General features: G+C 40.0%; 1 protein-coding gene across 1 annotated transcript in view; it reads right to left on the reverse strand.

Annotated features, from left to right (window-relative positions):
* LOC147229210 (eukaryotic translation initiation factor 3 subunit H) overlaps positions 1-24,606 on the reverse strand; it is a 63,212-nt gene that overhangs the window by 35,874 nt on the left and 2,732 nt on the right. The window contains exon 2 of the mRNA XM_086154503.1: positions 12,384-12,540. Coding sequence (XP_086010629.1) covers positions 12,384-12,540 — 157 coding nt within the window. The remainder of the gene's footprint in view (positions 1-12,383; positions 12,541-24,606) is intronic.

A 24,606-nucleotide genomic window follows, 5' to 3' on the forward strand; every position in this document is an offset into this window, starting at 1 on the left:
TAGTGAACTACAATTTGAATCAGATAACAACCTTCTCCCCCCCAAAAAAAAAAACAAACACTTTAATAACAACTCCATTTGTGCTGAAATCACATGCTGGCAGTATCCAGTGTTGTTGATGATCTCCTTGAAACTAAGCGAATACAAAAAGGAAAAAGATATTCGATTTCTTCTGTGAATTGATTTCTCTCAATTTCCCAATTTTAATGGCAAACAACTGTGCTCATAAACATGGATGAAACACTCATTTAAGGTAATTTCCAGACTATCGAGGACACCGGAATATAAGCCGCACCGGCTCGCCGATCGCTCTGCTGCGCACTAAAACCATTAACGTGGTCTTCATCAGTGTCGGGATTGAACCGCTTCAGAATTTCACGGCACTTTTATTGGTCTGATTTAACAAGGCTAAATGTTTCGGCGGCATGAAGCTCAATAGGACGACAAAAAAAAATCCAGAAATTAGCCACAACATTGTTTAAACCGCAGTGTTCAAAGTGTGTGAAAAAAGCAGTGTCGGAGTGTTCGGAGTGTTCGGAATTTACGGCACATAAATTTACGGTGCATAAAAAGTAAAAAAAAAAATACAACTTAAGAGCAGTTTATTGTTCTGGATTGTATTAGAATGTGCTTGTCATCTTCGACTTGTGTTAATTGTCAATAAATCTAAATTAGCTCCGAGTCAACTATAAATGACTTTATTTTGTTTATCACTCGACACACTTTCAGCCCTCCTCCTTCATTTACTCCCCCTGAAGCTCATCATTGTGCTCATCTTCCAAACTGCTTTTGTTTTTTTAACCGCTCTATCTCTCGAAGATGTTTACTTTTCCCAGTCACCTATCATTTCCCCTTCTATTTCTTCTGCCCTAACTAGCTTTTGCTCAGCTGCCCTCATTTCCCCCCTTTCTAACTTTTTCTGTCATCTCCCAAATGCACCAACAATGATACTTTCGCCCTTTCAAGCCATCCTCAGCCCCGCTGTTCATTTTGTCTCATCCATGTCACATCCCTCTCTCCTTACCTTTCATACCGACCTACACACAGACACACACACACACACACAATTTAATGTGGGAAAGAATTGTGATGAGACGAAGGAGTGGATGAATAAAACAGTGGAACTGATGGAGATGGTGACGGCACCCAGGGGACCAACACACTTGATTTATAACGCTGGGTGAGCATTCAGAATCAGATACTGCTCCAGCTCACTGCTAACAGCCAGTCTCAGATCCACACTACAATGAAAGAGAGAACTCGGGGAGATATGGAGGCGAATAGACAAAAAGTGACTGACTGGGGGACGCGGCGCGCCATAATCGCAATACACAACAGTACACGTAATATCTTCACAATTGGAATAAAAAGTGATTTCTAATTAGCCTCACTGAAGACGAGCAAGAGTAAACTCGGGAAATCAATTTCCCATTTGGGGCAGGTAAAGTGGTCTATTTGAGAAATAACCCCAAGGAAGACCTTATCAGAAGAGCAGAGCACTTACTTTTTTTTTTTTCCCCCTAAAACACACATGCACCTCACTGCATAATGAAGAGTGTATTTACAGTGAGGGGATCATAGCAGAAGGGTTTTTAATTCCCCTGACTTCATTTAACCCGCTGAGAAAATGTCCACCACGGATGACAATTAAAGCTCCAAAATTGAGGACTAACCCTGCTGCCCCTACAAAAGCAAAACGCCGGCGTAATTGGCCTTAATTAATTCTGTTTGTGTGCTCAACCCTACTGCTTCGCTTTTGTTTAAGAGTGATTCTTTTTTCCTGTTTTTTTTTTTGTTTGTGTGTGTGTGTGTGCTGAGTCTTTGCTGCGAGGTTCTCAACCTATACAATATTTGACTTTTTCATATCACGACTTAACAAGACTTTACTGTAATGTTTTCACCAGATACCACAGTATGACTTGTTTTTATTTGGGGGTTAAATTAAAACCATTCCATATTCAATACTCCAGGTAAATCGAATTTCTTGCTGCCCACCCTATTTATACTCATACGTAAAAAGTTAACCCAACTTGGAAAGTTGCACTCGTATTCATTTCTTAGCAAAGATTTGTCGATCTCTAACTATCAGTAAGTTTTTATTGGTCTCGCCATTCTTAGGGAAACTCCTGCACCAGCAGCTGGTGTGGGAAACTTACAAATATCTTAAAATTATGTATGGCATCCAAATGGCTACAAATGAAAATGTAGAGGGAGTGACAAGGATGGATAGGATCAGGAATGAGTTCATTAGAGAACTAGCAAATGTTAGATGTTTTGGAGATAAAGTCAGAGAAGCCAGACCGAGATGACTTTGACATGTACAGAGGGATTTTAAATATAAGCTGAAGGATGCTCAGGTTGGAACTGCTTGACAGGAGGCCTAGAAGAAGACCACTTTGCTCTGGCGACCCCTAAAGGGGAAAGCAAAATCACAATTTGAGAGAATGACTCGACATTAGAAAGAAGCCCGGCAGACTGTAGTTCTCTACCTTCAAGGGGTTCGGCATAAAGAACATTATCAGCCAGTCAAAGCAATGTCCGTAAATGTAACCATACGAGAATGAATGGACTCCTTATTTTCCTTTCTTGAGGAAAAGAAGGAGCTGAGTGACAGCGCATGGAGGAAAACTTGGATTCCTTGACAGTGACAAACAAATATTCAGGAGGGGTAGTGTGTGTTTTGTGTTCGCCCTTTGGCAGACAGCATTTGAGCAGCTGAGCAAATGATAACACGCACCATGCAACCCAAAGTTTACACTCTGTCGCACCAAGTTTGAGAGCAACAAATGTATGTTGAGGCACGGCAATGCCTTGCAATGCTATAGAGAAAGACAGGTCAATGACAGTGGGATGAATTTGATTAACAGCAAAAGCAAGTAAATGCCAGCCTCCTACTGTAATTTCCGGACTATTGAGCGCACCTCAATATAAGCTGCACCGGCGCCGGTCGCTATCTCGGGCTTCCTCCTACCACTAAAACCGTCAAAGTCGTCTTCTACGGTGTCGGAGTTGAACGGATTCGGAATTTTCCGGTCATTTCATCGGTCTGATGTGACGAGGATAAATGTTTTGGCTGCGTGAAGCTCGTTAGCGTCCCCAACCCAAAAAAGTCCATGTATTAGCCGCATCTTTGTTTACGTGAAAAAAGTCGCGGCTCATCGTCCGGAAATTATGGTAGTATTGTAGTGACCAGCGTCCTGCTGCTTAATGGGTGAGTCAGATAGTAGGGAAGTACAAAAACAAATTAGCGTACAGGATTCAAGAGATAATAAAATTATTAAAGACTGCGTTTGTTCCAAGGCAGGAGAAAAAAATCAAAACCTCAAACCAACTTTGACACAGAAACGTAAAAATGGCGCTTTATCCTGTCTTACGTTGGCACAAGGTTTGTGGTTCTTCTTCTTTTCCTATTTGAACTTCTCCTTCAGGGGTCGCCACAGCAAATCAATCTCCTCCATCTAACCGTCGTCTCTATATCCTCTACTCTCACACCAATTAACTTCATGTCCTCTTTCACTACGTCCATAAATCTTCTTTGGTCTTCCTCTAGATCTCCCGCCTGGCAGCTCCAATCCCAGCATCCTCCTACCAATATAGTCACTATCCCTCCTCCTCACATGATCGAACCATCTCAGTCTTGTTTCTCTAACCTTCTCACCAGAACATCTAACATGTGTTGTCTCTCTGATAGACTCATTCCTGATCCTATCCATCCTGGTAACTCCCAAAGAGAACGTTGAAATCTTTGTCTCTGCTACCACCAGCTCTGCTTCCTGTATTTTCTTAAATGCCACCATCTCTAAACCATGCAGCATCGCTGGTCCCGTTACTGTCTTGTACACCTTTCCTTTCATACCGGCTGATAGTCTTCTATCGCAGAGTACCCCGGACACTTTTCCCTCCCGTTCCAGACAACTTGAACCTGTTTCTTCACCTCTTTTCCACACTCTCCATTACTCTGGACTGTTGACCCAAAGTACTTAAAATCCTCCACCTTCTTTATCTCTACTCCCTGTAGCCTCACTGTTCCACATGGTTCCCTCCCGTTCACACACATAAATGCTGTTTTTCAAAGACTAACCGTCATTCCAGAGCATACCTCCACCTCTCTATTTCCCTGCTCTTGCTACAGATCACACGATCATCATCTGCAAAAATCACTGCCCGTGGAGATTCCTGTCTAACCTCATCGGTCAGCCTGTCCATCCCCAATGCAAAGAAGAAGAGGCTCAGAGCTGATCACTGATGTAGTTCCACCTCCACCTTGAACTTTTCTGTCCCACGTGCATCACACGTTGCCACTGTCTCACATCTTGCATACATGTCCTGCACCGGTCGAACATACTTGACTGCCAATCCAGACTTCCAGATACAATACAATAGTACATCTCTTGCCACCCTGTTGTATGCTTTTTCTATGTCTACAAAGGCACAGTGCAGCTCCCTTTGACCTTCTCTGCAATTCTCTACCAGTATTCTCAAAGCAAATACTACATCTGTGGTACTCTTTCTAGGCATGAAACAATACTGCTGCTCACAAATACAGACTTCCGCTCTCAGTCTAGTTTCTACTACTCTTTCCCGGAACAATAATTCTGCCAACCCGTATAAATCCCCTCCCTCCTTACTGTCCAACCTAGCATACAAGTCATCATACACCCTCATAAGACTGTTACTATATATATTCACACACACACACCAAATTATTGCACAGGTCAGCAATCATACAAACAAGTATGAGTCATTGCCACACATGGGTGTAATCTGCTTGCAGTAGAGGTTTGTTTTTTTCTCCCCCCTCAGAGGCCTCTTTGACCCCAAACACACAATCTGTTAGATCGATATTATATCTTGATAAAGCTGATCCCTACACAAACAAAATAAATGAATCACGGCTAATGTTTTTACGGGGGGAAAAATAATTTGGGGGAAACTGAGGACAAAAACAAAGCAGCTTTTTGATAAATGTGTATTTAGGGTTTTGGTTGTGCAATCCCAAACCCAATATGAATGCTATTGGAAACAATCTTTGGGGATTTTAGAAGGACCTGTTCTAGATTCTTCTTTTTGACTGTCCCACAACAGCAAAATTTGCCAAACAAAGATAACTCCTTCAGTCTACAGTTTGGTGACTTGATTGTTTTACTGACCAATTCAGACAGACAATCAGTACAGTAGAAAGATAAAAAAAAACTACATAATGATGGTACCAGCAATGATTGTATAAGCAAAAATTCAATCTCCTTGACTCTAAGGAAGTTTCATCCATAAATAACAAGGTTCTTCTCAAGTGCCTTGTCAGGACTAGAAGCACTAAACATTTAGTAACATTGGAATTTAAATATAAGGTTTTATTGCCCTAACAGACAATCGAAGCAAATGTATGATTAAAAGGTTCCTTTGCCGAGAAAGAACCATCATATATGACTCTCAAGATCAAAAACCCATGGAAACATCTCCCATCACAGAATCCCAACACATCACAAAACAAGCACTTAAAACTTGTTTGTGTCACCATTGAGACATCTGCTCTCATCTTCAGGGCCAATCTGAAGTACAACAGAAGCCCAGAGATGGGGCTTGGCAGTGTTTCCACCTGTGTTGGAACGAGACCCGGGAAGCCAGAGAGAATAACAAGCTGAACGTAGTTCGTTAGACTGTTGCTCTTTATTATGTATAAATTATATCATGATTTTTTTTTTTTCTTAAAGACAATGTTCATCCTTGCTGCTGCTTTTCTGGGTTAACCTAATTCTGAACAACTCTTTTAAACCTTCATCCATTACATTATGAAAAAACAAAACAAAACAAAAACGCATTTCAGTGTGTTTACTTTCACTCTAGTGGGGATGATTTGCCATGACTGTAATTAGAATGATTATAACTAAGAATTACAATAAATGATTATACTAGATGTAAAAATATATTTAATTCACAAAGCGTTTTTGTTTCACAGCAGTCAAAAAAAAACCCAAATCAATTCGAGCCTTTTTAAGATGATTTTGATTAGAGCACACACACACACACACACACACACACACACACACACACACACACACACACACACACACACACACACACACACACATCATTTCAGATAATTATCCCAAAGGGACACTGGTTGGGTGCTGACATCATTTCTCTTCCTAACAGCATATTGGTTAATTGATCCTCCTGTGGTTGTGGCGAGGACAGAAAGCCTTGTAGGATAGAGGAGATAGGTGGGGACATTTTGGCAAGGGATGAGGAACGAGAGAGCTAAAAGAAGCAATAAAGTAAAGTAATGATGGAAGGACGAAGAGACAGTGAGTGCTGAGGAGGAGGAGGAGGAAGGGGAAATGGCGGAAGGACGGGGCGGAGGTGGCAGTCTTACCTGCAGTATGTGAGAGTATAAAATGGGGGAGGGATCGGGGCAGGAAGGAGGGTGATTGAGAGAAAAGAATAAGCAGGCTAATTTTGCTCTACTTTATGGATATTTGCTCATGCTGATTTTTGGAGCCATGATTTGAACAGCAACTGCACCTACTAAGAGTGATACTCTGTGACTGTTGGTTTGACAAAAGAAGAAAACAAGCGCTTAATAATGCAGGGTTCAGACAAATTTGACTAAATGCAGTTGAAAAATAAACATTTTATATATGAGTCTAATGTATAACTTGCCTACTTCCTTGTCAATTCATTCATTTGTTCAGATACTATATATATAGATGACAGAACCACATGTGCTAAGAATTACAATAACAACCCTTGTTTCACCAAAAATAACATTTTTTTTTGAAGTTTTAGTGTGTCTAAGAAAATGTTCATGTTAACTGTGTATGGAGAAACTGTTGACTTAGACCTTGGAAGTGCCTGAAATGAACCAAAACATAACTTCCAGTCTGATTAATCATTATTTTACATCTTGTTTCAGAGAAGAGGGCCGCATGCACTGAGAGTCAAAGAGGAAAAGAACCATCCAGGCGGTTTCCATAAAATGAGTTTGACTTCCACTTCTGCGTTTGCATCATTTAAGAGTCTGGATATTTCAGAACAATATTCCATTTGTTGCCTTCAAGATGACATCTTGTTTGGAGAATAATATTTTAACAAGAAAAGGCAAGCCTTTAAGTGCTGTCGAAGGGAATGGAAGTATTGCAAAATGAAAAATGCTATTTTCTATATATTTCTATCTATAAATATTCTATGAAACGATATATTCAATCCCAAATTTAATTTGATAAATCCTCCCAAAATGCTGTGATCTAACTTTGTAGTGACTTCAAGTCCTGCAGTCGACTGGAGGGGTGTGTCGATTATTTGATGTACCGTGACTGGCGGGCTGCCATGGCTCAGTGTTTCACATTACAGAACAGAGAAGTAAATAATTTGTTGGATACAATAGGGAGACAGTATGTCACTAAAATAGATTTTGAGGAATAATGCCCACCACCAGCATCTGACATGTCAGGAGTGGCATTTACATAGTCCTTAATTTGATGGATCTCAGTAAATAATAAGCTACTGAGCATGATGTCAGACATACACTTTAACCAGCTGAGTGCTTTGTGAATAGCTCATTCAAAAAGCAAAGGTGCAGAACAAGACATGTGTTCTTGTTTGTAAGTCAGATAAGACGGAGACTTTAGCAGAGCGGCTAATGTGGGTTGTTGTACAGAGTCTCGGTTTCCCTCGTCTTGTCATGTGTAACAGCTGCTGTCTGGCTATGTGTCAGCGTCTGCCCATGATATGCATTGTTAGTGCACTCGGCAAGATTTGATTTGATCTTTCAAAAGTGGCTTCCCAGACTACGCCGAGTGATGGCAGAACAGTATTTCATCAAATTAACGGACTGGAGGAAATTCTATAAAATCCGAACGTCTGAAAGTATTTACAAAAGCGCTCGGGTAAACATGTGCGAGGCTAGACGGAATATTGATACAATTAAAGCTGAACCTGATCAAACGTGGGACAGGTGCAGAACATACACAAACGAATGCAAGGAAGACAGAAAAAAAAAACCTCCCACGTGCTGTCAAAATATAAAAGTGCGGAGACAGTTCCAGTCAACTTGGGATGTATGTTGACAGTGTGCGAAGGTTGTTAAAACCCACTGGCCGTGAGCAGAAAGCGCCAGACTTAATTTTCGATTCTCAGTTGCATTTTGTGGTACTAACCTCCTCACTCAAAAATTGGTTGTTACGGTCACCCGGCTGCCCAATGTAGCGTTCGGTGCAATAATCACTCCATGCGATATAATTCATATTTGTGGGTTAAACCTGAATCTGTTGAGCATAGCAGAGGGGAGTTCTCTGTGCGATTGTGTTCCAAATATTCTCTTTCATCGGCTACCCCCTTGTTGCATAATAACTGATGCTACAACAAAAACACAGGGTCAACAGCATCATTAACATGCTACTGGTGTGCCACTAGTGCACAAAACGCCTTGAAATTTCTGGCTAGAATTCTCCACGTCTCCCTCTATACATTTTGTCAGCGACACAAGGGCAGAGTATGCAAGGGCATGGGGGATAGGATGGCTGGGGTTCAGCCAAGGTTTTCGGATTTTTTTTTTTTTTTTTCTGACGCCGATTCTGCTGTGCACGCTCAATTACTCTCCTTCTCTCACTCATATTGGTCATTGGCTGCTACTGACTAATCAGTCCTGCAACTGTGGCTCCACACTGGCACCTGTTGATGAAACACAGCATAGCACACACACCGTTGCGGTTTCTCTCAAGCACAAAAGCAGTTTCCGGTCCTAGCTAGTGTTTTTTTTTTTCCTTCAACGTGACACATTGGAGGAGTAACTCTGAATGGTGGTTATCAGGCAATGAGTCGGTCGGTATTAGGTTATTGAGGGACGAATAAACAACCAAAAAGCATTCAAACGAGCACGTATTTGAAAAGCTTATAAAATGTATATACAACATAATTAATTGGACAATGAGAGATGGAAAAAAAAATACTTTGGAAAGTCCAAACCACTTTTCAGCAAAGAATTCATATAAATGAAAACCTGCTGAGTTAACTCTCTGAATTGGCTTGTGTCTCTTGAGTGGGTGTGTGTTCCTTCACGACGAAATATGTCATTGTAAACCTAATTTAGGCTTGCAACCTCTAGGAAGGGGAAAAAAAAACCTAGAATATAGAAAAAGAAAGAGGAGTGCTGATGGAAACAACTTCCAAAAGCAGCCAACCTAGCACAGCTTTAACAGCAGCTCCTCCTGGTCTGCCCTAATTACTGTGAGGTGTTTTATTTGCAAAACATAACCCAAACTCACAGTGCAGGTTGTCGACTGACGACAAGGACCAACAACAGCTTGCCACGACTGTTTTATTATCCGCTGTCCTGCCTCGCACAGTGATGGCCTTTGACGGTATTTCAAACCCCGTTTCACAGTGCAACAAAACATCTGTCCTCGGCTCCATCTCGCTGTGAGTGGAGGTGACTTTCCCCGAAGACCAGCACTGATGACACTTACGATTTGAAAACACTAACAAGTGGCTAATGAACAATGAGGAAGAGAGATGTCAGCTGTTTGCATGGGTAAAATGCAAACGTATTAAGGGAAAGGGTCGACCAAATATAGCGGCATGAAATCCGTTCTTCACATTTTGTCTGTGTAATCGATTTCCTTCTCAGAGGAACTCTCACTTTGTGGCGGTGATGTGTTTGATAAAAATCATTGCACACTGCATGAAATCTATGCACATGCATTTTGCAGTTCAAAAACCACCGGTACAAACACCAAAATATCTACCCCCGCTCATATTTTCAGTTAGAATGACTTCAGTATAGAGAGACAACTCCGTTAACTTTTCTTACTGGATCAAAAGCCCTGTTGAGACAAATTCGGTCGCAACTTCCTAAATTTCCCCAAGGCTTATGGCAAGGGGCTTGTCACTAAAGTCCTTATTAATTTAATTGGGGTGTCAGAAAATCCAAATATTCACAAGCCAACAACACAGCAAACCATGACAGCTTCTCTGGCAGACATTGAGCTGCACACTCAAAGTGAGTTATTTCCAACACTAATGACCTTTAGCCCCATTGGTAATTGTGTTTCTTGGGGAAGTTTAAATGTTAGTCACTCGCAGCGGAGGCCTGTTTGAGCAATTTTCTTCCATTCCTAAAAAATCTGAACAACTGCTCAGCGTCCCATCCTTCACCGTGGGTGCTGGCTGATTTTTCTTTGTGCTCATATGATGTGAGTTAAACAACATGGTCTGATGAGGGGGACGGGCTCAAGTCAGAGGCGATGGCAAGCTTTGGTACAGAAGCTGACAGGAAGCAGGAGGAGGCAAGTGTTTGCTGAAGATAAAACCTAAATCAAACCTACGGCACATGCAGATCAACCACCTGTGAGAAAAGGACTAGAGCCATTTGCTTGCCTACATACATCAACCGTGCGACGGAGAATTTGGGATGCACGCTTCCAAGTAAACATAGTTAAGCGTCTGCATTTTCTTTGAGCTCAACACCAAGAATATTATATGATCGTGCCTATTACTTACATAGCCTAAAATTGCTTCATGTGCAAATTGTTAGTTGGAGCCAGAGATTTTAACAAAGCAGCGAGGTATCAGATACTGTTTGCGGTGGAATGAAAAGTATTATCCTTTCCGATGAAAGAAAAAGCACCTGCGTATGGCGCTTGTTGCCTCTTACCCATAAATATGTGCAACCTCTCCATAAGCAGGATTATTGAACCAACTCCAGAGTATACAAGTTTACGTTTAAGCCATCCTTTAGCCAACCAGCATATTATCATCACAAGCAGGCTTATGTAATACATTACGATAACTGCTCGCTGGAAAGATCATTTCAATCCAAAGTTTGCTCGTCAGCAATGGCTTATAATGCACCTTGATTCTTTATATTCAAAGGGATGTTAAGGCAGAGAAGATTTTAAAATCTACATTCCGGGGATGCAGTTTCCGAATATTTCTCAAATCCGAAATCATTCCTAGCAGATTCTGATCGAGCAGTACTTTTGCTTATGGGTGATTTTGATACCAGGGGCAGGGAAAATGACTGAAAATGTATAGACACTGACATTAAGAGCCGCTGAATGACTTTATCTCGCTTGTGTCAAATAATTCTGTTTCAGCTTTTGACTCCGTCCTTTCAGACTGAAGCCTTTCAGACTGCCTTTTCAAAGCATGCAGTGTGGATGGGAAGAGGTCAAATGCAGAGTCAACAAGAGCAGCTTGCACATAATAAAGAAAGCTGCAGACATTACTTAGACAGGTACTTTGAAGGAGGACAACCAAACAAATACAAGTGAAAAATGGGAAAATTGTTTTCGAAGGTGATGTCCGTAGCGCATCAACTGTAATAAAGACAAAAGTTAAAACGTGAAACCGGGATTTCGGCATATCACCCCGCACCGCTTAGGATGGTGTCTTATTTTTTGAAGGAATGGTAATGAGATAGCTCATTGTTATCACCCACAGGTTCTGACATTCAAAATGAGTTCCCTTGATAGCAATGAAATTTAAGTCAACTACAGATTTTAGTGCGAAGGTAAGCTATAATCGTCCTGTATAAATGATGAGGCTAATGATAAATATAATCATGTTTTGCATTACAACTGACCACAGGAGAGGCAATGCATTGACTACTAAAGTCCGATTTTCACCCTCGATTCTTACTTTGTCTCAAGAGTTTAAAGTTGCAGAATAGGACCTTTCGAGAATGACTAATCCTCTTAATTGATGTCTGACCATCATATTTCAGACTCGCTGGCAACAACTGGTAGCATAAGAAAGATTTGTAGGCCGGAGGCAAAGTGCTGGAATAAATACAAATTCACGATGAGAAAACAAAATGGCAATGAAAGCTGATGCAGTCATTCTCGATGCCCGCTCCCACTCGTGGTTTGGCTTGCTGCTGCAGCCAGTTTACCACAACATTCGGTCCGTCGTTATCTTTCGACAGATTCTAGAGAATTCTTTCCTTTCCCTAGTACTATACGGACAGAAATAAAAGAACAAATGTGAAATTTGGAATTACAAACTCATTGGGTGCATAGGAATAAAACAAATCATAGGACAATATGATTATCCCAAAACCTGGCGCTGTGTTGAACGCTTTATAATAGTCTCCAACTGACAAGCTACATAACCTATATGACAAATCCCTTGCCACAACCATGTTATTATTTACCAGTGATATTTGTATTCTGTACATATTCTTTTTCAAATTTGTATTCGGATTGAAAATGACAAACAGTCTTGATGTATCTCTGAACCATGTACCTCTAAAGATACATTTGATGGGCATTTGAGGATCGACAACCGTTAATCCTGTTGCGATGCGTATCACAACAGGATCGTCGGCGCGGCTTACAGCTGTTGCAGAGACCTGCGATGAAAAATAGAAAAAGGTGCAGTTGTACCTTCATCGAAGTCCGCATCATCCTCCGTGTGCTGGGGGAAGGGGAAGCAGTTGGTGATCTCCAGTCTGTCGTCAACTACCAGGCCCAGAAGGACTCCCTGAACCACCTCACTGCCTTGGCCTTCCTCCTGGTAGTGCTTGATAATCTTTAATACCACCTGTGAAAACCAAAAGAACAATGTCAATACACTATCGGCAGACTCGATCTGATTATAGTAATGAAAAAATACTTCTCCATTCTCCAGCCAAAAGCTCTGCGGCCCAGGAGTTGACTTTCGAAAATTAGGCAGATGCACTTGTCCATTATGTGCCTATTTGTCACTGAAATTGTTGTTGGAACTTTTCCATCCGTGAATTTTTATCATCAAAATTATATTGCACATATTTGCTTGAAAAGTGTCTAGATGCTCTGATTTACATCTGCTGCGGCAGGTTTATGGATGCTTTTTTTTCCCCCACATTATTCATTCAATGTGTCTATTTCATGGAAGACATCTGTTTGCAAAATGGCGCCCTTTCCTTAAAAAGTATCAAGTCATTATAGTTTTTTTTTTCTTAATGATTACTGCATTGGCATATTCTGCTTCATGACCCTTACACATCAGCACAAATAAAGGCCCGATATAAGATATTCATTGCTTCAAAAATACTGAACGGACAGAGCATGTTATTTTGTTCGTTTCAAAAGGGTCACCGCAAACAATTTAAATTGGAAAATGTATTTTCTTTCACCGCGGTTGGTCGTACACAGTTGGGGATTTTTGTACGTTTTGTAAGAATAAATGTGAATATTCCTCGGGACAAAAGCCAAAATCCCGTGGTTTGAGATTAATTGGAAGTAGGTTTGGAACATCAGTGGCCCAGATTCACCATGGGTGGACTGACCTTTAGAGGTGGATTTGGGCAAGACACAACAAAATTGACAAAAACGTCCCTTTGAACAAAACACAAACACCTCAGCAACTGTCAACTAGCATAAACATTCTCCTCCTGGATAAGGGGAAATAACTCTCCATTCACGCAAGTGGTAACTTATGTCATTGTATTTGTTTACCATATGATGCATAGTTCTTAACTGTACACAATCAGCCAATCACAGTGATTTCCCTCTGTAATTCTTTAACTGCAGAATTAACCTGTTCAGTGGTCCAGAATAGCCGCCCACAAGGGCTGACAAAGTGTGCGTGACAGGGGATTTAAGGGAACCAGCAGTTCACATTTTAGTGTCAAGCTGTTCCTCTGAGTTTGCATAATAAATCTCTGCCAACCTTCCATATCAAGCACTATACCATTGTTTCATAAGTAGGGAAGCTTCCATAACAGGTGATACAGACAACCACTGGCTGTGCCTGAGTGGTACGTTGAGTAGTAATCTCCTGCGGAAAGCTCAAACAGGTGCAGCTCTGATCAGAAGTGTGCACAAAATGTTATTCAGTATTCCACAAAGCATGACAAATTACAGTGAAGAGGGAGGGGGCGTCACATTTTAGAAAAAAGAACGACTTCAAAATGGCAAAATCATATTTAAGAAAAATGCTACCCTATTTCGGTGATGGGTTGTCTCTAGACTTTGGGACTGCTGTTTTTTCACATCAGCATATCTTGAGTGGGACAGCGTCGATGCATCGACACATGCTTGTGTTTCAATGTCGGAAAAAAACGGGAGATTGCATCTAATGCTGCCTTGCACCGGGGAAAACAGTGGAAGACAATGGTTTATTCCAAGACATGTGCGACACAACATTGTGAGGAACACTGACAAGCAAAACAAAGAGAGGGGAATAAAGCTAAGTGTCTTAATGAACAGGAACAGGAGAAGTGGCTGAAAGCATTCTGTGGAGGGGGAGAGCATAAATCACAGTGATAACAGAGTGGGCAGGTCATAGCCAGAGGCATTAATAATACACACAAATACACAAGAGAGAGGCGGCCGCCCTAGAACTCAGTTGACAAAGATAAAAAAAAAAAAAGATTAAAAAAACACATCCATGACCAGGGAAAGAGTCCTCCCCTAGTCCTACCAGCTTTTGCAAACACACATGTAGCACACACAAACTAGCATCGCTCCGGGAGATGCTCTACATGAGCGCAGTGCTGGAATTGTCATGCAACAAGTAAACAGCACTGGAGGCGGGGAGAAGAGGAGAAGGTGAAAAACAAACCTGGCTTCCTACCTACGCTTCTCCGGCCAAGAAGAGAGGATGAACTTATGTGTCTCGGGATAAGAAGTCATGGGATGGGTGACTAGAATCAACTGATGGAGGCATAGCAAGACAGCAGCTTGTTACAGTGAACATTTTATAATGTGTAAATGTTGACAAAAGGAAGCACCGGGGGAGCAAGTGAGGGCTAGGAGAGTAGGTGGATGCATCAATGAATGTGAGGGACACAAGGGAAGAGTATCAGAGGATAAGACGGCTATAGCGAATTCCTTAAGAAACTGCAGCCACGGCCACTTTACAAAGTCTCGGTCTCGCCATCACCCGACGAGCTTTCGCTGCTTTTCTGCCAGCAAATAGCTTTTCTAGTCTCCCTGCATCAATGAGAGTTGGCAGATAACACAGATACACATTGCTTTCAGCTATTTTACTCTTGGCTATCTGTTCATCGCACCCTTAAATAGCATCTGTCTAAAAAACCAAGAAGGTGAGAGACGGACAATTGGACAAAAAAAAAAAAAAAAAAACAGGGAGGTCAAATAAATAAGTGAAATCCAAGCTCTGCTTTTCAAAAAAAAACTCCTCAATACATGCTTTGAAGAAGGGAGCTGAATAGGCGTCTGCACAGAAACACAGGCAGGAAGGAAGAAGGAAGGAAGGATGGAGGTTTCAGTGGATTTGTAGGGCTTGCTTCCTGGTGCTGAGTAAATACCATCAGCTATTGTAAGCAAAGCTAGAAAAGCTCGGGCTGCGCAAACTGCACGCATACATATGACAACTCTCTATAGTGCAATGCCTCTTCCGGCTCCCCTTTCACACCCAAGACAAACTCATTCGGTTTTATTGATATAGCTGACCAGCAGATAGCTAACCCAGTGAGCTTACCTCATGTGGAGAGGCCCATGATTGATATGTGGACAGAGTATTATAAATCAACAGGCTTAAAATTGAGTTGTGCAAAATCAATTGCACTCGAAATCCCTCGATGGCTGCCTTTAATTCTAATCATAAATCTTTTCTCGCACTCACACAAAAGGCGTCATATTCCTGCCACAGCGGGGCTCAAGTTATGAGAAAATAGGCTGAGAAAGACAATCATGAATGAGGTTTCTTTTTGCGCCACGCTGTTGCGGACAAACTTAATAATACGTGGGTGCTGTAACTTGGAAAATGGTTACGCCGTATCTGTTGCGGATTCTAACTATCTGAGAACTATCTGCTTTTGGCCTGGTGGGATCAAGTCTGAGTCTGACAGATATGTGACTCTCAATCAAAAGTCAAATTTAAATGAAAATGTGTGACAATATTTTGGATATCATATATATTAAAAATGTAATATAATGTAGTCAAACTCAGCATCAACTATTTGCCAATGACAGCCTATATATGGGGCTGCCAGGGTCTTTAATAACTTAATCTCAAGCCTTTTTCACCTGGTGAAGCTGAAAATAATGTCACACAAGATTGATGGGGGTATCACAATGTCATTCTTTGGTCTTGTGTAAATGCAAAACTAATCCAGTGTGACATTTTTGCTGAGAAAAGCCACAGGTCCTCATGTTTATACTCATCACACTTAATTAAGAAAATCCCACAATAACATATAATTTCAAAGCAACATGAAACCAGCAATACTTAAGATCTCTGTAAAAATGGCATTAAAATGATAGCTACCTTTTTGTGAAGTTGTCAAAAGATTATTGCAATGTGAGGAATTCAGTCATGTTGGATATAACGCAACCCCTCTCTTAAGATTCTCAAGTTTCCTTGCACTCTAATAACACAATATTTCAATCACTCATTTTGTGCGTTTCAAAAAACAGGGGATGGCATATCAAAAATAAAAAAATACATAAATAAATAAATTGGTGCAAGTCAGTAATGATAGTATGGTTGCTTTTCTTGGGAACATGGACTTTCCTACTGTGAATAAAAATGAGAAACCGTGGGGAATTTGGTTGATTTGGCAAAAGTCAACAGCCTACAACAGATGGTCGGTGGGTGAAATTAAAAAAGGTATACAGTGCTCAATATGACTCTTTGTAAAAAAAATATATATATTAAAATTTTAAAAAAATTAAAAAAAAAAAATCACACTTTTAGTGGTTGGTCAGGAAAAGTTCTTATCTGGTGGCCCAATCGCCACTGTATCTCTACTCCCACAAAGACACAACACCTTAATCAAAAGAAGGAAACACCTCAAGTCAATGAAGCTGAAGGAACCGAGTTTTCAAAAACAAGATCAGTGACGGAGGGTGGGAATCTTCCTACTGAACCCATTACCGGAGTACATGTAAACGTGCTCTTGGATTTATTATTCCCAAGATCTGGATTCAAATTACCTTGAAGTACCAGGAGAGTGATGCAAATATGTAATTAGGTGATACAGCCTTTAATTTGATCTCCCTGTCAGATTACTCTCTAAATAGAATCCAAGGAGTATTAGGTTTCTGTGCTGTAGTTTCACATGAAGGACATGTGATGGTGTTTTTGTTGTAGTACATTCTCGAGAGTAATTAGTAAGGAGTCATCGAATAGGGACAGGCGACAGGGCCAAAATCCATCCTTCTGATGCCTTCATTACTGCTGAGAAGACATTATAAAGCCATAATTAAGGAAATACACTGTAAATATAATAAAGATTTTAATTCAATTATCAAATTTGAGCAATTTGTGTAGATGCAGCCAAAGAACCCAAACCAATCCTCCCCTTTATGATGTCACTCTTTTATTTCATCTTCAAATTATGTTGTTTTTTTTTTCTTCGATTAAGGTTGAATATCGTGTGTTAATCTTATAAGTAGCCTGCTCCACGTAAAGAAAACTAGTACTTTTAATTTATCAACGCCCACGTCGGCCAGTCAAAATGCGAAGCACACAATTACTGCATATTTGCAAGCGCGTGTCATTAAAAGGGTGAAAACTAAACAATAAGAAGCAGTCATTGCGAGGGGTAGATCAAGTGCTGCAGGGAAAAGGCTGTACTCCTCTGTACTTGACTATGCTCTGCTGCTGTGTGGAAAAATACAACGTGTTCGGCATGAAATCAGATTGTAGCTGCAGTGAAATTTGACAGAATCTTTATTAAGAATACTTGTATTTGCTTAGTTCCGCAGTTAATACTGTCGCATTGTCATAAAATTTATCAGAGATAATAGAGCTTTACATCTGCGTATTTCCAACACAATGACAGAATGCCTGGCATAGTAAACATGAAGTAATTTTCACCGTCTTCTTTGTTTAACCACTCAAAAAAAATACATGGTTTCTTTGTTGTACTTATCAGCCGACATGCGCCAAAATCCAAAATCCAAAATCCAAAATCCAGCCTGTTAAACTCATGACTTATTCTTCAATCCTGTGGCCATTTCCAAATACCTCTAACGTATGTTGTCAATAAGTATTCTAAGGGTATATATCATAAACAGATGAGTGAACAAACGAGTCAAATCTGTAGAAAATTAATGTTAACAGTAACTGGAGTCTATGCATTGAACTTTTTTGTCAATAATTAGGAATACAATAATACATTACGACAATATTTATGACCGGTTTCACTGATGTGCACTGAAAAGCGGCTAACTAATTGATTATTTTGCACAAGAAATTAGTTTTGCAAGGACACAAACTGGAAAATAAGGTAATGCAGCCAAGTTATGTACACACGAAGATATGTATTCAAACCTTGTTTTCATTATTTCTTTGTTTTAAAGTTTATCTATTGTGTTGAATCCAGAGTCTTTAAATGTCATCCAAAAAACAAAAAAAAAGTGGTTGGTTAACGGCACTGCTTCAAACCACAGACTATATCACAAAGTTTCACATTCAAGCTTAGTTTTGAAAAGGAGAACCAGGATACTAAAGTGTCGTTGTCTGTATTTCTTTTTTACTGCACTTACGCTAGAATATATCTGCAACCAAAATTTCACCCTGCTGCTTTGCAGTTACTTTTGCTACGATGATATCTGTTTCAAATGAGCTCATTTTTCTTTGATACTTTTGCACAAATCTAATTGGATATAGATACTTTATTCATCCTGAAGGAAATTGGATGACCGCTGCATTTAGCCGATCACGGATGAACCTTGAGCGGTAGGCGGCCGCTGAGCGGCGACAGGGGAGCACTTAGGGGTTCAGCATCTTTCTCCAACATTGCAACAGGCTGGGAGGAGCGCAGGAATCGGACCACGGATGTTTGGTTTCCAAGACGACCGCTCTCACCGCCTGATCCACACCACACACTACATGATGGGATGGCCACTGTGTGTGTGGGGGGGGGGGCTGTATACAAGTACAGTGTGGTTGTGTTCAGCAACTGTCCGTTATTACAGCAATATTTTCGTAAGGGTGAACTTTGTCAAGATGTTGTTGTTTTGATTGACATGAAAAGTATGACTCTACACCACTTTTCATGGAAAACTAATAATTTCAATTAGCTTAATAATCTCTGTAACTATACAATTTACGGGTACACATTTTATTTGTGATTGTGTAAAGGCTTGCCACATTGTTCTGTCCAATTAGTGAGATTTATATCTTATCCATATGTTTAAATGTATTATTTTTATTTAATTACTTCCAAGTACTGTCCCTTAACTCGATTTTTATTGGATTATACTTCCCGAGTCAATGTGCTGCAAAGAATCTATTTCCATTTAAAAGAAGCCGCACAAACAGCTTGTCCTGAAAAGGATTAAAACAGGTTATAAAGGCTGAGTGGCATTTCAAGCAAACAACTTCATTAGCCAAGTGTTGGGGGACCTCAGAAAACAAAAGAGATTATTGAAAAAGAGCAGGGTTTGGCACCTTTGTACACATCCTTTCACTTAACAAAACACTTCTTAAATTCACTAGCTAAGAATTTGTTCGCGCAAGACAAATCTTTGTCTTATATCAAACACCCCTCGGTGTATCGTGTAATCAAAAGATCGAACAAAAAAAATGTTATATCCCGATGAGATAGGGATATTTTCCTCACTGTAGTCTGAATACAATGCTCTCATAAATGGATGGAGATCCACTTGTCATGCCTGTGTGTTACAGCGTGTGTCATATCACATGGCGGGATCATCTTCCTGTTTCTGATGGCTTGCTTTGAGATCCCTCAGGCGAGGGGAAAGGCCTCGGGGGACGGGCCGTCGGGCCATCGCCGACCATTTTATCCGTCGCAATTCTCACACAACTGAGAGTAATGACAGCCATGACAGACTGAAATATTCAAATAAAAGAAAATTTCACACATTTTCTTTTCCTTTGATATCAGAAAAATCTCAAAATTTCAACGCCCACAACAATTTTGCGTCAGCAAAAATTATCTGACAAACTTACAGGCAAAAATGGGACCCAAAAATGGGGGGCTCATAGACTCAGCCTCTGCGCAGCACTCCATTCCTGTGGCCAAATCCGTGACGAAACATCTTCAAAAGTAAATATACAATGAAAGCGTCACAACAAAATGCACCGACATTCTCTGCACCTAACTCAACTCAGGTGAGCATCGATAGCTGAAAGAAGACGCGGCGTCGCCTTAGAGCGTATGGATCCATGTCAGGATGACTATTTTCCAATTTAAATGCGGGGATTAAAATGTTTGGTTGAAAAGGGTGAACAAATGAAAAAAAAAAATAATAATTCTTGTGACGGGTCTAAATAATATACATTGAGGTGAAATATTTAGATTTTGAAATTAGGGCCCAAGACTTGAGGGCAAATTTAATTAGTAAGATAAAAGGAAGGCAGCAGCTGGCAAGTTCAAATCCTGCAACTGTGTTTAGGCGCACCGGGCAAATGAGGCGTTTTTTTGTCCATATCAGTACAAGGAGGGGGGATGGAGACTTCTACGAGGCAATGACACAAGTTTGTCCTCTGCTGTTGAGAGAGAGGTACTACAGAGTCAGAAAGTTTTGGGTCATAAAGGAGTTGTAGTTTTAATAAGCCGCAGATGTTATTCGTTTGGGGACGAATGACCTGTTTTACTCTTAAGGCTCATATGGACTATTAAGAATTAAACAGACCTGGATAGAATTGCGGTCACATTAAATTTAGACAAACACAGAGTTGTTAAAATGGTCTTTAGGTTCCGGTTAAAAATAACATTTCTACATATTAAGAAAATCCAAGAGACCAGGGAGTTCCCTGCAAAATGACTGAGGTATATTTACTACATCAAACAACTTTAAACATCTTATGAAGGTTTCAATTAGTTAAATGTTATGTATTCCATTAAATTCTTATGGAACAAGGTAAACAAACTATTTAAGAAAAACTGCTAAGCTCAATGACTCAAGTTACTGCTTTTAAAACCTCAATTAAAATAAATTAAGTACATGCAATAAAAAAAAAAAAAAAAAACACCATACCCTACTGAAAGAATTTATTCTTGTTTAATTACTCCACACCGGGTTTATTGAGGTGCACATAATGCATTTACAAGAGAATATGTGGTCGCAGCTTAACTATCTGGACTAACTCACCTCATATTATTACCAGAGCTATTAAACTCTGTTAAATGTGCTCCATCTATGTAGCCTATGGATGGATGAAGACGAACCTCAAATAAAGTCAACCGTGACCAAACATAAATATCCAGCAGCTCTCTACTAAAAGAGCCAGAGACACCCTTGTAGTGGTTCTAAAATTGGTAGGCAGTGATGTGAATGAATTTTTAGCCCATAGGTTAAAGCTATAGGAGGAATACCGGCTAGTCATCTTGTTGGCTTTTTTTTTTTAACATTCTCCCTCTCCGACTCCAGAGTTCGACTCTATAATTAACCTTTAAAATGCAATTAAAAGTTTGGGAAAATTGGAGGTAGTTGTATCCTGAAAAAAGGTACATTTTTGATGACTGATTCAATTTCACACAGCAGGACAATTAGTAGACAATAATTAAAACAGTGAGCAGTGCATGTTGTGCTAAAATACAATATCAATTGATAAATCATAATTGTGACACACCAGAAAAGGATTTCAGTGACTTACGAACTTGTTTTTAACAGAGAGGACAGCTGACAATGGACAAGTTGGCAAAATCAACATCTGAACAAGAGACTCTTTTTTTCCACTGGTAAAAATTGATTATTTGTAGAGCTGCGACTCGTTCGGTTTGGCCTCTCAACACAAACATGTTGTCAATAAAGCCTTCCGTGTAGCAACAACCTTCCTGCCGACAAACCTGGGCCATGTACATTATCAAAACACACCAAACACTCCACCTCAGCCATGCCAGTAAGAAATTTCTGTATACCTGCTTGGTTGAATAACTTGGGCAATGTTTGCTCCCCTGTTTGGCAGTAGCAGTTGCAGTTGCAGTCAAATGAGCCATTTCATAATGTTAAAATGCAATTGGAGCTTTAAAAACAACATGAGCGGAGCTGAAACATGAATGAAGGTTAACTAAAAAGCTCAATACCAAACGCAAGAAAGACTGCATATTGCTTGATATTAATTGTCTCCTTGATGTGAACCAAATATCAGCTCAAATGTGCTTAGTAAATACTAGTTTCACAAAAAGTGCATCTAAGGCTGTCTATATTCATATTCAAATATGGATTTTGAGCTGTTGCTTGCAGGCTATCAGTAGGCTGAGAACCCTTTTCCAAGTGGCTTGCCAAAGGGTTAATGAAGCATACAAACATTTGAGAACTTGATTGGTGAGTCGGCAAACATCCACCTTACATCCAATCGATTTGATATATTAGTTGTACATTGTTACTAATGTATTAGTTGTCAAATATGCTGTTGCGCTGCAGTCAACCTTGCTGAGTCAGTGGTGATAGGTGATTGGCAGCAGTCATGACCATAGGAAGAGCTCATACCAAAAAGAAAACATACCGTATATGCCAAAGAGTGCGAAACAGAATATTGTTTCATGAATGTAAACGCCCGGCCTTTGTCCGATCTGCGGTTCCTGCATCTCAGTTAGTAAATAGCGAAATATGAAGCACCATTTCAGAGTCCAGAGCAACTTTTACCCTGCAGGTAGCAGTGTACGTGTACTCTATTCACCAATGAGGAAGGTCATTGCTTCAAAAGAGGCTTCCTGAAATGAATGAACATCTCAAAGCAAAAAAAAAAAAAAAAAGCCATTCACCAGTGGTAGGATTCTTAAGGAGGTTATAATTGCAGAAGCTGAAATGTTACCCAGGGACCACAAAAGTAAGACAAGAAATTTGTCTGCTATTGCCGTTGTTAAACCTGTCGCAAATACTGTGGCAAGGAGAGCTTCTGTGCGGTCTGCAGATGCGGTCACAGCTGGAAGTGAATATGAAGAGGTCAGTGTGAAGTCTGTCGACGCCAGTGATATAAAATTGTTTGTGATGGACGGCAACATTTTCGAAATGCTCAGGCAATACAAGCTTATTGAGTTTGTCCAGGTTAAAAGACAGTATGAGAAAAAAAAGTGAAAGACATTGGTAGCTCTCGACCATTTTCTTTTTGAAAAATAGCTCGGGGGGAAACCATCGTTTAGAGATTAGTTATCAAAAAAAAAAAGCCCCAAATTTGTTTTTTGTGATGTAATAAGTTACCCTTGCCACAATTTCTCATATTTCAGAAACTGATTATACATATCATGAGGCAAGGAAGTATATTGCAATTTCAAGCCATTTACAACTATGTTCATTTGTATTCAAAAGCAATAAAGAAAAACAGATTGCCTTCGGGGGTTTTACATAGTAACTAAGTTAGCATAATGAAGATAAAGACATTATGATAAAAAATATAATGAATAAATGAAGAATGGTGAAATGAATTAAGTAAATATTGTAAGGTGTCTATTTTTCAGTTCCGGGTAAAAAGCAAGTGTATAAGACAAACAGAATTTCTATTGTTCATAGAACTGAACATGGTTTCATAAACTATAAATCACCTCAAGTGCAACTAGAAAGATGCCCGACATGGTATAAATAGACAAGAGTCACACAGCAGTGTAATATTTAACTGCAGCCCCAAAAAGACGGCTGAAAATGGCCCCTCATTGACATAATAGCCTTCAGTTTTGAAAGGCTATTAACTAGGATATATAACGAAAAAGATGATGCCAAATGCAGGGAATTGCTTGAGATTGTTGAGGGCTGGGACTGCCTCACACCAAAAATTGAACATTTTCAAACGTACTTATATTACCAGCAGTCATCTTTGGTGAACATTGCATAGTGCCTCTGGAAGTTTAAACAATAACTGTTTCAAACTACACTGCATTTAATGGCAGCATGGAAAAAATTACAGCTCCATATCACAATATTCTTTGTTTTCCATCACCCTTAGTTGTTTGGAACACTTCTATAAATTTGTTTAATGTGAAGGTTCACTGAGTGCAATGCATGAATCCCGTGCTGCTGAGCAGAATGGGGCAGACAGTGAAATAGTGTAATTTAACAAGTAGAGTGAAGGAAAAGACCAGGGCTTTTCTTTAGAATATCCAGCCCATTAACATTTCAGTGAACTGTTAAATACTGAGCAGCATACACAGAATCCTACCATTGTTGCTTAGGTGTTTGTTTGTTTTTATTTCAACCTACAATATAAAGGTAACATTTTCATTGTCATGAATGTCATAGGTTTCTCAAAGATTGCTAAAAACTTCTCAGTAATATTTCTTAACACTTGCTAGAGGAATAATGCATGACCTAAATTTTGGGGGCCGGTCCAAACGCGTGTGCGTGGATGCATATGCACACCCACACACCTTAGTGGAGGTCTGGGTTAATACAGTATGCTTTTATGTTTACATTGCTTGGTACGTACTGCAGAAGGCATATCCTAATAGAGTCATGTTTGTCCAACAAAGACAAAGAGGAGTAGAAACATTTACGATAGTCTATTCTCCTGACTAAACAGATGAAAAAAAGACAATATGTCGGATTGAATATGTGATTTCAGTGAGCCAATGAAACCAAATATTGAATATGCTACATTGTTCAATCCAAATGCAAATATATAGATGTCTCCTCAAAGATTCGTGTCAGAAAACCTTAAACCGGGGGTGTCAAACATACGGTCCGCAGGCCGAAATCAGCCTGCAGGATAATTTGAAAGTGAAAAAAATGCATAAAAGACAAGGATTTA

The sequence above is a fragment of the Fistularia commersonii genome, chromosome 11 (assembly GCF_037954325.1).
Source record: "Fistularia commersonii isolate RoL2024-O1a breed Wild chromosome 11, RoL_Fcom_v1.0, whole genome shotgun sequence".
In the NCBI taxonomy this organism is placed as follows: Eukaryota; Metazoa; Chordata; class Actinopteri; order Syngnathiformes; family Fistulariidae; genus Fistularia; species Fistularia commersonii.